General features: G+C 43.0%; 2 protein-coding genes across 2 annotated transcripts; both read left to right on the forward strand.

The window, feature by feature from the left end:
- The first annotated feature begins 194 nt into the window (after positions 1 to 194).
- Positions 195 to 5,024, forward strand: LOC139382623 (WEE2 oocyte meiosis inhibiting kinase). Its single transcript, XM_071126724.1, has 12 exons — positions 195 to 211; positions 529 to 812; positions 1,137 to 1,348; positions 1,501 to 1,558; positions 1,724 to 1,893; positions 2,263 to 2,384; positions 2,649 to 2,795; positions 2,879 to 2,977; positions 3,072 to 3,157; positions 3,240 to 3,410; positions 3,981 to 4,129; positions 4,859 to 5,024. Exons 2-12 carry the CDS (start codon positions 546 to 548, stop codon positions 5,022 to 5,024), a joined length of 1,647 nt encoding a protein of 548 aa, XP_070982825.1. The 5' UTR covers positions 195 to 211; positions 529 to 545.
- A 1,866-nt stretch (positions 5,025 to 6,890) lies between these two features.
- LOC139374305 (BH3 interacting domain death agonist) lies at positions 6,891 to 16,694 on the forward strand. The gene is made up of 4 exons (XM_071115341.1): positions 6,891 to 7,129; positions 7,437 to 7,702; positions 10,174 to 10,307; positions 16,030 to 16,694. Exons 2-4 carry the CDS (start codon positions 7,447 to 7,449, stop codon positions 16,231 to 16,233), a joined length of 594 nt encoding a protein of 197 aa, XP_070971442.1. The 5' UTR covers positions 6,891 to 7,129; positions 7,437 to 7,446; the 3' UTR covers positions 16,234 to 16,694.
- Positions 16,695 to 16,696: the final 2 nt, after the last annotated feature.

The raw sequence follows: 16,696 nt of genomic DNA on the forward strand, positions 1-16,696 counted from the left end.
ATAAGGTGTGTTTATTTATGACATACATTACATTCAGCCAATAGGATGCAGAGGTCAATTTGATAGATGACGTTTCTAATTAGTTTAAATATAATCTGCTTATTAACATACTCAGCTAAATTCAAACCTGGTGTTCTGGTAGGCAACTTGATCGTAAGTAATTCAGAAGTGTATTAATTCAAACTTTCAAAGCATTGGAAAATATTTAAAAGTAAGGAATACATTATACATTTAGTGCTAATGGAACTTTGTATGATCCAAGCGCCTGTCTCCCATTCCCAAACATTAATTTGTTAGTAGTCCATGCGTGTAACCATGTGAGAACTACAAGGGATTCGGGTGTTTTAGTTAAATTATCCCTTTAACAGAAATGAACACATTTTCAAAAAATAAATGTGTTACCTTGAAAGCAGCCTCCTCCATATTGCTTTCAAGGTAAGGAACAAGTCATTTTCACTAGGCTATCCCTTTATTGACCCTTTGTTTCATCATGGAAGAATCACTTTACTATCAATGCCTGTCTTCTAGAACTCCTTGAGTCAGGGATGGCCATGGGAAGTGACTGGACGGTGCAAAACTTGGACTTCTCAAGCTGTGGCGAGGAAGAGGGTAGTGACAGCAGTTTGGATGAATGGAGCTCCAGAAATCCTCAGATCTTAAGTCCCAACTCTGTGTGCAGGACACCCATAGTGCAGCGTCATTGCACCAGGAGCTTCACCATATCCCCATCCATCCCAGTTTCACCGACCACCCCCATTCCCTATGCCGCCTGGAGGAAACTGAGGCTCTGTGACTCCCCCAGTACTCCCAAGGTGTGTGGACATTTATCATATGTATAATATATGCCATTTAGCAGATGCTTTTATCCAAAGCGACTTAGTCATGTGTGCATACATTTTACGTCTGGGTATTCCAAGAATCAAACCTGCTATCCTGACGTTGCAAACGCCATGCTCTATCAACTTAGCTACAGAGGACCATGCCCTCGTGGATCACTTTCTTGATTTCTTTCATCTGAAACTATTCAAATCATCACACATTACAATGTGTAGCTACCTCCAATGTAAAATCCTGGAATTCAGTGCATTTTTACATGTCAGAAGGATTTATTTCTCCACATCCCCTCTTCACCCAAGAGTCTGCTGTCCAAGTCAGCTCTGCCCAGTTCCAGCACCAAGATATGCCGCAGTCAGAGGGCTCTGCGTTTCGCCACTTCCACTGACCCTGCCCAGTGCAGCCGCATGCCCTCTGTCAATGTGAACCCCTTCACCCCCGACACGTTCCGCAGGACCAGGGAGCACTACAAGAGGAAGAGTCGGAAGAGTGACGATGACGAATATGGATGCAGGTAACCCAACTAAGGGTTTGGTTGTGATTGTAAATGGTATTGTTTTCTGCGTTTTGGTGATTGTGTAATAGCACATGGTAGCAAGGCCATCTGAGTCTCTACAGTGTTTTGAGACTGAGTGGGTTTTGTGAAGTTATCATCTCATCTTTTAGAATGAAACCGAGCCATACGTCATCAGAGGAGGATGATGATGCATTTCTCCCGTCCAAGGTACAAACTATCTTTGTCCATTGAACAGTTGGCTCTCCCTCTCCCCTGCCTGTCCACGGCTCATTTAGTCACTAAGCTCATCTCTTTTGGCCGTTTCCTCTGTCCCTCCTAATTCTGCCATTCACACTCCCACTTCCTGCTTTTGTCCTCCGTCTGTCTGTGCAGAGGCAGGCTGTCCAGGCTTTCATGCTGTCTAGGTATGAGAGTGAATTTCTGGAGCTTGGACACATCGGTGCGGGGGAGTTTGGAGTGGTGTGCAAGTGTGTGAAGAGGCTGGACGGCTGCTTGTACGCCATCAAGCGCTCTCGCCGACCACTTGCCGGGTCTGCCAATGAGTGAGTCAGCACCAGCGGCCTCACACTGTTTAAGAATAGCCTGGGCCTTATGATCAGCGTGAGAATAGGAAAACGATAATCTACAACACATGTCAAACTCATTCCACGGAGGGCCGAGTGTCTGCAGGATTTCGCTCCTCCCTTGTACTTGATTGATGAATTTAAGGTCAATAATTAGTGAAGATCTCCCCTCACCTGGTTGTTTAAGTCTCTTAATTGAAAGGCGGAAAAACCTGCAGACGCTAGGCCCTCTATGGAATGAGTTTCAAACCCCTGATCTCAAATGTTGAGGGTCGTTGAGATGTTGTATTTTATTATTTGCAGTATGTAATGATGAAGTTTGTAAATGATGTCTCCTTTTGTCCCCAGGCAGCTGGCCTTAAAGGAGGTGTATGCACATGCTGTACTTGGGCATCACCCCCATGTCGTCCGCTATTACTCAGCATGGGCTGAAGATGATCACATGATCATACAGAATGAGTATTGTGATGGTAGACTGGATATTATTTTTTTTAAGTTTTGTTTCATTCTCACCTGCACAATTGGTGCATAAGTATTTCACTGTACACTGTAACTACATTTATGACCCTGTGCATGTGATTAAATAAATCTAATCTAAATGACTGAATATTGGCAGGGGGAAGGAACACTGACTTTTTGGTTGAATAAGTGTTTGTCAGTAAGATGGCTGGATTGATGTATGAGACTTTTTGTTTGTGCGCGCATCTCGATGTACTGTGTTGTAAACACTGCAGGTGGGAGTCTCCACGATGTCATATTAGAGAAGGAGGCAAGTGGAGAGCTGTTTCCAGAGCTGGAGTTGAGGGATCTACTTCTGCACGTTTCCATGGGTCTCAAGTATATTCACAGCTCTGGCCTTGTGCACCTAGACATTAAACCCAGTGAGTCTCCTCTTTATTTCTTCTCATTCTCAGCAATGTATACTCCTCACTTCCACCGTTTCTCACTCTGCTCTTATTTGTAGGTAATATCTTCATATGCCAATGCTCGAGCGCAGGTGGAGCGGGTGAGAGTGAGGAGGAAGAGGACGGAGGCCCTTCAACAGGGGTGGTTTATAAAATTGGTAGTAGTTTTTCACTAAATATCACATTTTCTCTCCTAGCTTTGGTGCACTGCGTTATTGAGATGCCATCTATGATTCCTGTTTGTTTTTGCAGGCGACCTGGGCCATGTGACGTCCAGCAGCAGTCCACAAGTAGAGGAGGGGGACAGCCGCTTCCTCGCCAGCGAGGTCCTGCATGAGGTACGGTAAAAGTTCTCTCTATTGACTACTTATGTTTGTTTGAATGTACACCTTGTATCCCCTGCTTCTCCCTGCTGCCCAGGACTACAGCAATCTGCCTAAGGCGGACATATTTGCACTAGGCCTGACTGTGCTGCTGGCAGCAGGGTCGCCCCCTCTCCCTCAGAATGGAGATGAATGGCACAGTCTCAGACGGGCACAGTTACCCAGCCTGCCCCAGGAGCTCTCCCCTGCTTTCAGAAGTCTCATTCAGGTACCACATATACCCATAATTTACTTAACTGTACTTGTTTTGGTCATGTCTGCACTCTTCTACCTTTTTCTTTTACACCATCTTGTTTTGTTTTTCTCCTTGGTGTGCTTTGTATGTGATCTATGGAGCTTCTTATGAAATGTCAGCTGAATATATTTTTTTGTAATCCAAATTAAATCACATTTTATTGATCATGTGCTGAATGCAGCTGGTGTAGACTTTATAGTGAAATAATTGCTTATGAACCTTTCCCAATAATGCAGAGTCTTTAAAATAGTAACTAACATGATGAATAAAATACAGAAGAATGGAGCTATGTACAGGGAGTACCAGATCAATGTAGGCCATCATTGTAAATAAGAAATTGTTCTTAATTGACTTGCCTAGTTAAAATAAATATGCAGAGGTATTCACAGTTTAGGAAGGGACAGATATTAACCAGTACCACACAAAGCTAAGTCAACACTGATTTTGCTTTTCATTCTAGATCGACAAATGTTCCAAGGTTTATCTCTTGCCTTTGCTACATTAACAGCTGTTTGGGATAAGCTGTCTTTGTGTATCTGTCAGACTCTGCTGGATCCGGAGCCATCTCAACGACCCTCTGCGTCAGCGCTATGCAGACAACCTGTTTTGAGGAAGGAGAGGACTGGGAAGCTTGCTGCTCAACTGCGCAGAGAGCTCAATGTGGAGAGGTTCAGGACAGCCACGCTGGAAAAGTGAGGGCAGAGATGTCGTTTGCATAGAAGTTGGTTGAACTCTCCATTAGGGGGCGCAGTTAATATGAAACAGAAAAAAATGTATTTCTCCCCTGTGGCACAAAAGCAGTGGAGGAAAAAGTACCCAATTGTCATACATTAGTAAAAGTAAAGATGGTTTAACAGAAAATTACTCAAGTAAAACTCACCCAGTAAAATACTACCTGAGTAAAAGTATTTGATTTTGAAATACATTTAAGTACCAAAAGTGTAAATAATTTCAAATTCCTTATGGCAAACCAGATGGCATGATTTTGTTTTTTGTTCACGGATAGTCTGGGGCACACTCCTACACGTGTTTAATGAGTGCCAAATCAGAGGCAGTAGGGATGATCAGGGATGTTCTCTTGATACGTATGTGAATTGGACCATTTTTCCTGTCCTGCTTAGTATTCAAAAAAGTACTTCTGGGTGTCAGGGGAAAATGTATGGAATAAAAATAATTTATTTTCTTTAGGAATGTAATGGCGTTAAGTTGTCAAATGTAAAGTATTGAACCCCAAAATGACTTAAGTAGTATTTGAAGTTCTTTACACCACTGCACAAAATTCCTGCTGGTTGTTTATATAATGACTTGATCAGTAAGGCTGGGGTACATAAAGTATGAGACTGAAGAAATTATTTATGCTTTCAAACTATTAAAGTGACTTATTCCATGTACATAAACACCCTCTCTCGATTCCTCCACAGAGAGCTGCAGGAGGCTCGTTTGTCAACACTGTCCCCACAGCAGGCTTTTCCCCCTAGTCTACAGCATCCCATTAATACAGGGTCTTTGCCCAAAGCTGGGCGGAGGCTGGTCGGTAGGAATGCTGCCCGGTCCATGAGCTTTGGATGCCCAGGGTATGGAGTGTGAAAGGTGATCACATGCTGGGCCTTATTGGAAGTACCAGAACACTGATTCTCCTTGCTGCAAAGTCTTGGACTTTCCCCTGACTCAAGGGACTTCTTAGACTGGCTCAATGTAACTTGGTGAGCAGCAGGGTAAAAAGTTACCTAGAAGAGCCTGTGGTGGTTTTATTTTGTGCATCAGTGTCGTAGAATCGCAGTATGTTGGACTAATTTATATCAAAGCGGGAAGGATTTGATGCAGAACTCCATTAATTCCTTGTGTAGCACTTCTGCCGTTCAGTGTTTAACTTTTGTGGAGAAGTAGGTTTTACTTTGCAATAATTTGGGCCATTGAGAACTGCTGCAGACACCAGTGAGTGCAATGCCAAGTCAGCAATGTTTTATTAACATCAGTGATTTGTTGCTTTTTACAATGTAAATAAACTTTTAAGGTCTTATGAAATGGCCCTCAGGCTTGAGTTCTTTGTAGTATGTTTGGCTTTGAAAGTGTAGACCACTGAAACATCTAAAGAGTATTTCATCATAAGGACACTAGAAACAAATGCAGTTTAGCTGCTTTACATGTTTGTCTTTCATTAAAGTCACACTTTAATTGTTTATCAAAGGGCATCGGAATTACAGAAACCACATTAACTGTGGGACTTTCCAGAGGATTAGAGGAGTTTATCTATTGGTACAGAACTGTGTTAATATAACTGGTGGAAGGACAGATTTTATTTCAAGGGGTAGCCACTTGCATGTTTATTACTCATATGCATGTTCATTTCTCTGACCGTAAACCACCATAGAGTTAACAATTTATATGATCAGACCTAAACCAATACCCTTGTTTGGGGTTAGTATTTTACATTTGACCTAAAATGTCGTTCAACATTAAATGCAAGGATAAAGCAGTCACTCATCACACTTAACCATATTTGCAATTGCTTTTTTTTTTTTGCGTAATTTTACAATTGAGACCAATGTTTTGCTCAGTAAAAAGTTTGGTCCCGACTCCTAGCATGACTTTACTTCCTTATCTTGCAGTCACAGGACTGGGTTGAAGGGAAAACCCCACAAGTATATCACGTGTGCGTATGGAAGATTCAAAACAATTTGGGTTACATCATCCTTCCATTAAAATCGAGTTTTTGTTAATTGGTCAGCGCTGGTCATGAAATGGGAGAAGTATGCTACTGTAAATCCTTGTTTTTGGACCAGCTATTTCGTGTGGTTAGGGCATGTCACTTTTTTATAACAGCATGCAAACTCGCGTATTTTTCTTGTTGAAAGAAACCTGGTATTATTGATCTGAGGATAGCCTGTATGTATGCAATCTGGTTTAGGATTTAGAAAACGTTGTCAGCAGGGCTGGAATGGTTCACAATCACGTTTTGCCCTATTTAATAAGTAGCCCATTTCAATGGAGTCTTCAAAAATTAGCTTCGCAATTAGTTTGGATCTTCCGAGAAATGGCGCACACACACTATAGTAGTTACAATGACGGAGTTCGGTTAATCCCGCCTGGACGCCGGTGTAGGCGTGTTTTGCATCGAAACTGAGGGTATTCGATTTGGAACCGGTTAGCCTCCCGGGGTAAATCAGTTGCCCCGTTTAAAGCCCACGGTGGCGTCGGCATAAAACAAAAGTGACTTAATTAAGCACATGTAATTAGTAGGATTCGGTGTTTTCCAATGCAAAAGTGATAACGCTTTATCTGCCTTCCCAATTAAAATAAAACATGTATTTAATAGAAAATAGATGTTTCTGGATAATGCACCATGCTTTGACAAATGACCAAGCGGCGCAGATAGTGTTATATTTGAGAAAGAGCGCCTCCCTCACCGTTTTTGATCTCATGTCACGGGCCATTGGCGGTACTCCACGACCCAGCGTAATCGAATCAACCCAATGTAGCCACACATGTAGTAAAAACCAGTCCGCGGCGGGGGGGGGGGGGATGTCCCAAACCCCCAATTTTCCCAAACTGATGGGGTGCGTGTGTGTTGTCTGGAAAGCAAGGCGAACAGCTCTGACTCGGCGGTGTCAATCAGCGTGTGTTGTTAGCTATTTCAAGTTGTAATAAGCAAGCTGAACTGTACCAGCTAATATATTTACTGTTTTTAGACGGTGAGTGAACAGAGAAAATGTTAGTATTGAGTGTATTGCTATTTGCTAGCATCAGCACGGGCAAACGTTACGTTAAATAGCTAGCTAACGTTAGCTATCTTGACTTGTTTTGTTCGCACACCATTGAATCGAATGTAGCGCGCTTCTACAGGTTAACTACTTAGCTGCTGACTGTGTCCTCATGGTAACGTTCAGCTAGCTAGTAAATACTTTGGTGAAAATGCATTCGTAGGAAACTCTAACTTTAGAGCTAGTTTATATCTGATGAAATTGCAATGGATATATTATGTTATGCTTTTCCCTGTAGAAGAACAGCGATGGACTGTGGGGATGTTCAGTGCACTCCCCTGGTCTTTCTGACTTTCCTTCAACAGCAGAGCTGCAGCAGTGCGGAGCTCCGCATAGAGTTGGACTCATTGGCCCGGGAGCTGAAGCTAACCCAGGACATAAACGGCAATGGTCTGGGTCTTAACATCCACGAGGAGGGCGAGCTTCAGACAGATGGACACTTCTGCAGCAGCAGTAGTATCTTACTGGAGGGGCTTGAGCCTCAGGCTGCGCCGGCATGGCCCGGTGAGTTGGTTTGTCTTCGTTTTTCTTTTTATAGTATGATTGAAATTCCATCAGTCACATTCACTTAGTTTTGACAAGTCAAGACCTGCAGACTGTAAGGTTCTGACATTTCTGTCAAAAAATAGTTAGTCACATATATTTGAACTTCATATGTATGTGAAGTAACTTTTAAAGCTGCGATATGTAACTGTCAGGCGGCTAGACCAAATTCACATAGAACAGTCTGTTATAGAGCTGTTATTCTCATTGAAAGCAAGTCTTAGAAGCGGTAAATCTGTTTTAGGTGTGCTATTTCTATACTTCCCGTTGTCAAGTTTCGTTTTTGCTTCTTTTACTTTTGTTTTTGTACTTTTGTAACAACTGAAAATACTATTTTTGGTTATGGGTAAGATCTCACAGCAGTTTAGATGGTACAATGATTCTCTACGCCAGGAAATGGCGGAGTGATTTCTGCATAGTACATCGTAAAGTGAAAAAAAACGGAAAGCTCTTTCTGTATAAACCAAGTTGAACTTGGTGCTTTTAGGTTCTATCTTTAATCACAAGCCTGTACAAATACACATGTATTTGCCATCTCTCTCTCTATGTATGGTCTAGGGCAGGCTAGTCAAGCCAGCAATAATGCCACTCAAGCAAAAAACAGTCAGTAATCTTAAAGTAAATGATGTTGTCACATCATTGTTCAGTGACCGTAATTCAGCTGATGATCATAATACATTTCTTAATGTATTTAATAGTGTTATTCTATTTTACTAAGATATACCACTATCATTTATGTATTCAAATAGCTATAGTTTTCTTAACTCAACATGTCTAATTCAGAAGTGTCAGAACCTCAAACCCAGACTGACATTTCAGAACCATAAGGTTCTATCTACAATTGCATCCCCTAAAAAACAGATTTACAAATGTCTCAGGATTTTGATACTCTGCACTTTAGGTAGTATCTTTTTAAAGTAAGGACCTTAATGGGTTATGAACAAGAAATTCTCTACAAAACAGTTCTGAGATGTGGGATGTGAAATCTTTGATGCTCAATATCTCAGAACTATGCTATGTGCAGATTGAACCTTAATCCCAAGGTCACAAAGTGTCTTTCTGAATGAATGACACTACTGGTGACAGGTTTCAAATGCACCTTGGTAAATGAGTTACCTTAACATGACTCAGGGAATAAGTATGGGCTTGATTGACCCATACAAGTTTGATTCTATATTGTTTTGTGCTTAAATCCAGATTAAACAAGCAGAATATAGGTAACTGGAAGGTCATGAGTTGTTGGTCTGTGTGCTTTGCAAACATGGTAGCAGAATTAATCCCTAGCTGGGTGCCTTACACTAATTTCAGACAGACGATGTAAGACAATGTTTTTATGACCCCCTACAAACAGACCCTTATTGATCACGTATTTGCTGGTATACCCCTTTTATACATTAAGTGCGTAACTGGCAAATTGGGAGGTTTGGCGGGTGTTGTTAAACGATGGGGTCTGTTTGCATTACAAATTAGGGAGGGGTTAAAGGCCCAATGCCGCTGTTTTTATATACATATCAAAACATTTATGGGTAACAATTGAGTACCTTACTATAATACATTAGCAGAGAGCTTAGGAACTCTTTTTGTTATTGGTCTATTAACCAATTTACCACATGGTGATGTCACCATGGAAAGCCAAAACTTCCGCCCATGCGAACCTGCTGATTAGAAGGTCCTGTGTAGATTGTATTTTCAACCAGCAACTATCAGGAAATAACACTGATACATTTATTTCACAATTTTATAGCTTTAGTTTAATCAGCTGTTGTACAATATGATACAAAACACGGGGAAACCTAATTTTGACTACACTGGACCTTTAAAAAATTGTATGTTAATGAGTTTACCTACAAAAAAGCAGAGAACCATTCACACAGACCTGATACCTGTATTTGGTTACAGGGCCTGTGAAAATGCAGATCATGACTAGATCTTTATGTGGGTTTTATTTTACCATGGGGCAATTTCATGGTAAAATAATGATTCCCGAGACTATGCCAAAAAAAAACAATGATTACAAAGTTCAACAAACCATACAACTCTATGCACAAGGATGACTTGTATGGTTTGTTTAACTTTGCAATCATTAGTTTTTGTTTGGCATACATTTTAAAGTGAAACATCTGAGTTCCAGCATTCTGTTACTGTGGAATTGCCCCATGGTTTTTGCCCCCTACCCCTTTCAGATATGGAAAAAATCTGGCATGGTAAAATAGTGGGATTTTTGTCTGTATATGAAAAGGATATTAGAAAAGGGGCAGTATATATACTGCTGTACATCTTAGCTTTATTGTACTATGTGACAGGGATCTGGCACATCTGGGTTGAACTGTTGTGTAAGTGATTGAAAATGATACGGTGTTGACATCAAATTGTGGATACTTTAGCTGTTCATATTCAATATGATTTTGACTAACATGCTCTTTGCCCTCCAGATAACCCTGCCAATGAAGAAGCCCTGAGAGGTGTCGCCGCAGGGCTGATTGAAATAGCTGATCAGCTTGAGCGTAGTGTGATGGCCCAGGCTGCTGAGAATCTGACCAAGAAACTGCAGAAGTATTCCATTGGGGTAAGTTTCTGGAATCCTTGTTGCTTGGATTGCTCAGAACTTTATTGAACAAAAATATAAGGGCAACATGTAAAGTGTTGGTTCCATGTTTCATGAGCTGAAATAAAAGATCCTAGATTTTTTCCATATGCACAGAAGGCTTATTTCTCTCACATTTTGTGCACAAATTTGATTACATTTTTGTTAGTGAGCATTTCTCATTTTCCAAGACAATCCATCCACCTAACAGGTATGGCATATCAAGAAGCTGGCTTACACCACCCCCCACCACCCCCCCTCAAAGGCTAACTTTCTAGCTAACCCGGTCTGCCAACTGCTAAACTGCCGGGCCCTGGTCTGCTAACTGCTAGCTTGCCTGCCCGGTCTGCTAACTGCTAGCCCTTGCTAAATGCTTGCTTGCTAACCCGGCCTGCTAACTGCCAGGCCCTGGTCTGCTAACTGCTAGCTTGCCTGCCCGGTCTGCTAACTGCTAGCCCTTGCTAAATGCTTGCTTGCTAACCCGGTCTGCTAACTGCTAGCTTGCCCTGGTCTACTAACTGCTAGCTTGCCCTGGTCTACTAACTGCTAGCTTGCCCTGGTCTACTAACTGCTAGCTTGCCCTGGTCTACTAACTGCTAGCCCATGCTAACTGCTTGCTTGCTAACCCGGCCTGCTAACTGCTAGCTTGTCCTGGTCTACTAGCTGCTAGCTTGTTTAGCTCCGGCCTACTAACTGTCAATTGCCGTGTCCCCAGCCAGCCCAACCACTCACTGGACCCATATGTTCACTTGCCTACGCATGCTTCTCTCTAATTAATATGCCTTATCCATTACTGTCCTGGTTAGCGATTGTTGTCTTATTTCACTGTAGAGCCTCTAGCCCTGCTCAATATGCCTTAACCAACCATGTTGTTCCACCTCCTACATATGCGATGACATTAAACATCTCTAGAGACTATCTCTCTTCATTACTCAATGCCTAGGTAATGTACTCACATCCTACCATACCTTTGTCTGTACACTATGCCTTGAATCTATGCTATCCTGCCCAGAACCCCAAACTCTCTGTTCTGAACGTGCTAGACGGCCAGTTCGTATAGACTTTAGCCGTACCCATATCCTACTTCTCCTCTGGTGATGTGGAGGTTAATCCAGGTCCTGCAGTGCCTAGCTCCACTCCCACCCCCCAGGTGCCCTCATTTGTTGACTTCTGTAAATGTAAAAGCCTTGGTTTCATGCATGTTAACATTAGAAGCCTACTCCCTAAGTTTGTTTTACTCTCTGCTTTAGAGCACTCTGCCAACCCAGATGTCTTAGCCGTGTCTGAATCCTGGCTTAGGAAAACCACCAAAAACCCTGAACTCCATTGCTAACTATAAGGTTTTCCGCCAAGATAGAACTGCAAAGATGTTCTGTATTACTTTCTAAGTCTGTACCCAAACAATTTGAGCTTCTACTTCTAAAAATTCACCTTTCCAAAAACACGTCTCTCACTGTTGCCGCTTGCTATAGACCTCCCTCTGCCCCCAGCTGTGCCCTCGATACTATATGTGAACTGATTGCCCCCCATCTATCTTCTGAGCTCGTGCTACTAGGTGACCTAAACTGGGACATGCTTAACACCCCGGCCATCCTACAAACTAAGCTTGATACCCTCAATCTCATACAAATTATCAATGAACCTACGAGGTACAACCCCAAATCAGTAAACACGGGCACCCTCATAGATGTCATCTTAACTAATTCGCCCTCCAAATACACCTCTGCTGTTTTCAATGAAGTCTCAGCGATCACTGCCTCATTGCCTGCATCCGTAATGGGTCTGCGACCAAACGACCACCCCTCATCACTGTCAAACACTCCCTGAAACACTTCTGCGAGCAGGCCTTTCTAATCAACCTGGCCGGGGTATCCTGGAATGACATTGATCTCATCCCGTCAGAAGATGATGCCTGGCTATTCTTTAAAAGTGCCTTCCTCACCATCTTAAATAAGCATGCCCCTCTCAAAAAATGTAGAACTAGGAATAGATAAAGTCCTTGGTTCACGCCAGACCTGTCTGCCCTTGACCAGCACAAAAACATCCTGTGGCGTTCTGCATTAGCATCGAATAGCCCCCGTGATATGCAACTTTTCAGGGAAGTTAGGAACAAATATACACCGGCAGTTAGAAAAGCTAAGGCAAGCTTTTTCAAACAAATTTGCATCCTGTAGTACTAACTCAAAAAAGTTCTGGGACACTAAAGTCCATGGAGAATAAGAGCACCTCCTCCCAGCTGCCCACTGCTCTGAGGCTAGGAAACATTGTCACCACCGATAAATCTACTATAAATGAAAATTTCAATAAGCATTTCTCTACGGCTGGCCATGCTTTCCACATGGCTACCCCTACCCTGGTCAACTGCCCGGGCACCCTCCACAGCAACCCGCCAAAGCCCCCACCATTTCTCCTTTACCCAAATCCAGATAGCCGATGTTCTGAAAGAGCTGCAAAATCTGGACCCCTACAAATCAGCCGGGCTAGACAATCTGGACCCTCTCTTTCTAAAATTATCTGCTGAAATTGTTGCAACCCCTATTACTAGCCTGTTCAACCTCTCTTTCGTATCTTCTGAGATTCCCAAAGATTGGAAAGCTGCCGCGGTCATCCCCCTTTTCAAAGGGGGTGACACTCTAAACCCAAACTGCTACATACCTATATCTATCCTACCCTGTCTTTCTAAGGTCTTCGAAAGCCAAGTTAACAGATTACTGACCATTTCGAATCCCACCATACCTTCTCCGCTATGCAATCTGGTTTCAGAGCTGGTCATGGGTGCACCTCAGCCACGCTCAAGGTTCTAAACGACATCATAACTGCCATCGATAAGAGACATTACTGTGCAGCCGTATTCATCGACCTGGCCACAACATTCTTATTGGCAGACTCGACAGCCTTGGTTTCTCAAATGATTGCCTCGCCTGGTTTACCAACTACTTCTCTGATAGAGTTCAGTGTGTCAAATCGGAGGGCCTGTTGTCTGGACCTCTGACAGTCTATGGGTGTGCCACAGGGTTCAATTCTCGGGCCGACTCTCTTTTCTGTATACATCAATGATGTTGCTCTTGCTGCTGGTGATTCTCTGATCCACCTATACGCAGACGACACCATTCTGTATACTTCTGGCCCCTCCTTGGACACTGTGTTAACTAACCTCCAGACGAGCTTCAATGCCATACAACTCTCCTTCCGTGGCCTCCAACTGCTCTTAAACGCAAGTAAAACTAAATGCATGCTTTTCAATCGATCGCTGCCCGCACCTGCTCGCCCGTCCAGCATCACTACCCTGGACGGCTCTGACTTAGAATACGTGGATAACTACAAACACTTGGGTGTCTGGTTAGACTGTAAACTCTCCTTCCAGACTCACATTAAGCATCTCCAATCCAAAATTAAATCTAGAATCGGCTTCCTAAGCATCCTTCACTCATGCTGCCAAACATACCCTCGTAAAACTGACCATCCTACCGATTCTCGACTTCGGTGATGTCATCTATAAAATAGCCTCCAACACTCTACTCAACAAACTGGATGCAGTCTATCACAGTGCCATCCGTTTTGTCACCAAAGCCCCATACACTACCCACCATTGCGACCTGTATGCTCTAGTTGGTAAAGCACCGCCTTATCTCAGCTCACTGGTCACCATAGCGGCACCCACTCGTAGCACGCGCTCCAGCAGGTATATCTCACTGGTCACCCCCAAAGCCAATTCCTCCTTTGGTCGTCTTTCCTTCCAGTTCTCTGCTGCCCATGACTGGAACGAATTGCAAAAATCTCTGAAGCTGGAGACTCACATCTCCCTCACTAGCTTTAAGCACCAGCTGTCAGAGCAGTTTACAGATCACTGCACCTGTACTTAGCCTATCTGTAAACAGCCCATTTATTTACCTCATCCCCATACTGGTATTTATTTATTTTGCTCCTTTGCACCCCAGTATCTCTACCTGCACATTCATCTTCTGCCGATCTACCATTCCAGTGTTTAATTGCTATATTGTAATTACTTCGCCACCATGGCCTATTTATTTCCTTAACTTGCCTCATTTGCACTCACTGTATATAGACTTTTTGTTTTCTTTTGTTCTACTGTATTATTGACTGTGTGTTTTGTTTATTCCATGTGTAACTCTGTGTTGTGTCGAATTGCTACGCTTTATCTTGGCCAGGTCACAGTTGCAAATGAGAACTTGTTCTCAACTAGCCTACCTGGTTAAATAAAGGTGAAATAAATACAATTTTAAAAATCCATTATTAAAGAATATGGCACCACAACAAACCTGCCAAGAGAGGGCCGCCCACCAAAACTCACAGACCAGGCACAGAGGGCATTAATCAGAGGCAACAAAGAGACCGAAGATAACCCTGAAGGAGCTCCACAGTGGAGATTGGAGTATCTGTACATAGGACCACTTTAAGCCATACACTCCACAGAGCTGGGCTTTACGGAAGAGTGGCCAGAAAAGCCATTGCTTGAAGAAAAAAATAAGCAAACATGTTTGGTGTTCACCAAAATACATGTGGGAGACTCCCCAAACATATGGAAGAAGGTACTCTGGTTAGATGAGCCTAAAATTTATATTTTTGGACATCAAGGAAAACGCTATGTCTGGCGCAAACCCAACACCTCTCATCACCCCAAGAACACCATCATGATGTGGGGATGTTTTTCATCGGCAGGGACTGGGAAACTGGTCAGAACTGAAGGAATGATGGATGGTGCTAAATACAGGAAAATTCTTTAGGGAAACCTATTTCAGTCTTCCAGAGATTTGAGACTGGGACGGACGGAGGTTCATCTTCCAGCAGGACAATGACCTTAAGCATACTGCTAAAGCAACACTCGAGTGGTTTAAGGGGAAACGTTTAAATGTCTTGGAATGGCCTAGTAAAAGCCCAGACCTCAGTCCAATTGAGAATCTGTGGTATGACTTAAAGATTGCTGTACACCAGCGGAACCAATCCAACTTGAAGGTGCCGGAGCAGTTTCGCTTTGAAGAATGGACAAAAATCCCAGTGGCTAGATGTGCCAAGCTTCTATTGACATACCTCAAGATACTTGCAGCTGTAATTGCTGCAAAAATTGGCTCAACAAAGTACTGACTTGGGGGGGGGGGGGGTCAGTACTTTTATAAGAGAGCGTGCAATTGGCATGCTGACTGCAGGAACGTCCACTAGAGCTGTTGCCAGAGAACTTAATGTTAATTTATCTACAATAAGCTACCTCCAATGTCATTTTTAGAGAATTTGGCAGTACATCCAACCATCTCAGACTACGTGTAACCATGCCAGCCCAGGATCTCAACATCCGGCTTCTTCTTGGGATTGTCTGAGACCAGCCACCTGGGCAGCTGATGAAACTGGAGTATTTCTGTCTGTAATAAAGCCCTTTTTGTGAGGGAATAACACATTGGCTGGGCCTGGCTCCCCAGTGGGTGACTGCTCCCGGCTCCCCTGCCTGGTCATGTGAAATCCAATTGACTGATTTCCTTATGAACTGTAACTCAGTAAAACCATTAATTTTTGCATGTTGCATTTAGATTTTTGTTCAGTGTAGATATATAATGTTTGTGTCTAGGAATGTATGTCAAAATCATGGTGTTGCTGCTGTGAATTGAAACCACAGGGGTTATAAAATATAAATCTAGTAACGGGTATAAATTCAATCCATAAGTATGTCACGAGTCTGTCTGTGTTTCCCCAGCTATGGAAGCACCACCTAGCCCTGGAAGTGGAGTGGGTGAAGAAGCAGGGCCTGGGCCCCGTGCTAGACTATCTACCCCAGGAGAAAGTGATCATGGCCCTCACTCTGACCCTGGTGAAGGGGGTGTGTGAGCACGCCCCCCTACTGCTCCGTAATCTGTTCAGCACAGCAGTTCAGTTCATAAACCCGACCGTGGCCAGGTGACTTCAAAACAGACCCCAAACTCTACGGACTCCCCACTCAGGACGTACACTGAGCCTGATGCTTGATTACCAATCAGTAGTGAGTGGGCCATTTAGTTTAGTTCAGGGGCACATTCATTTTCTTAACAAGCTGCTCCGTAAATGTATAACTTTCAATCATTTTTGTGAAAAGATGGTGTTTGCCGCTGGATTTGGAAACTTCAGTGCTTTATTTTACCAGTTCTGATACTGAAAGGGGTGTAGAAGTGTCATGCATCGTCTGCTGTTTTCACTTCCACATTGTGCTTGAAAATGATTTCTGTAACAAGTTTTTTTCTCGCCCAACAGTTTTGTAACAATACATGGCTTCCTCAAAGGGGATGAATCCCCTTTTGTTTCAAAGTCCATGTTAGTGTTTGTTAAATGCCTTTGTTTGTTGTATGCATAGAGATCCATTTAAAAATAAACTTAAGAGTAATAAAATG

This window comes from Oncorhynchus clarkii, chromosome 2 (assembly GCF_045791955.1).
Source record: "Oncorhynchus clarkii lewisi isolate Uvic-CL-2024 chromosome 2, UVic_Ocla_1.0, whole genome shotgun sequence".
Classification (NCBI taxonomy): Eukaryota; Metazoa; Chordata; class Actinopteri; order Salmoniformes; family Salmonidae; genus Oncorhynchus; species Oncorhynchus clarkii.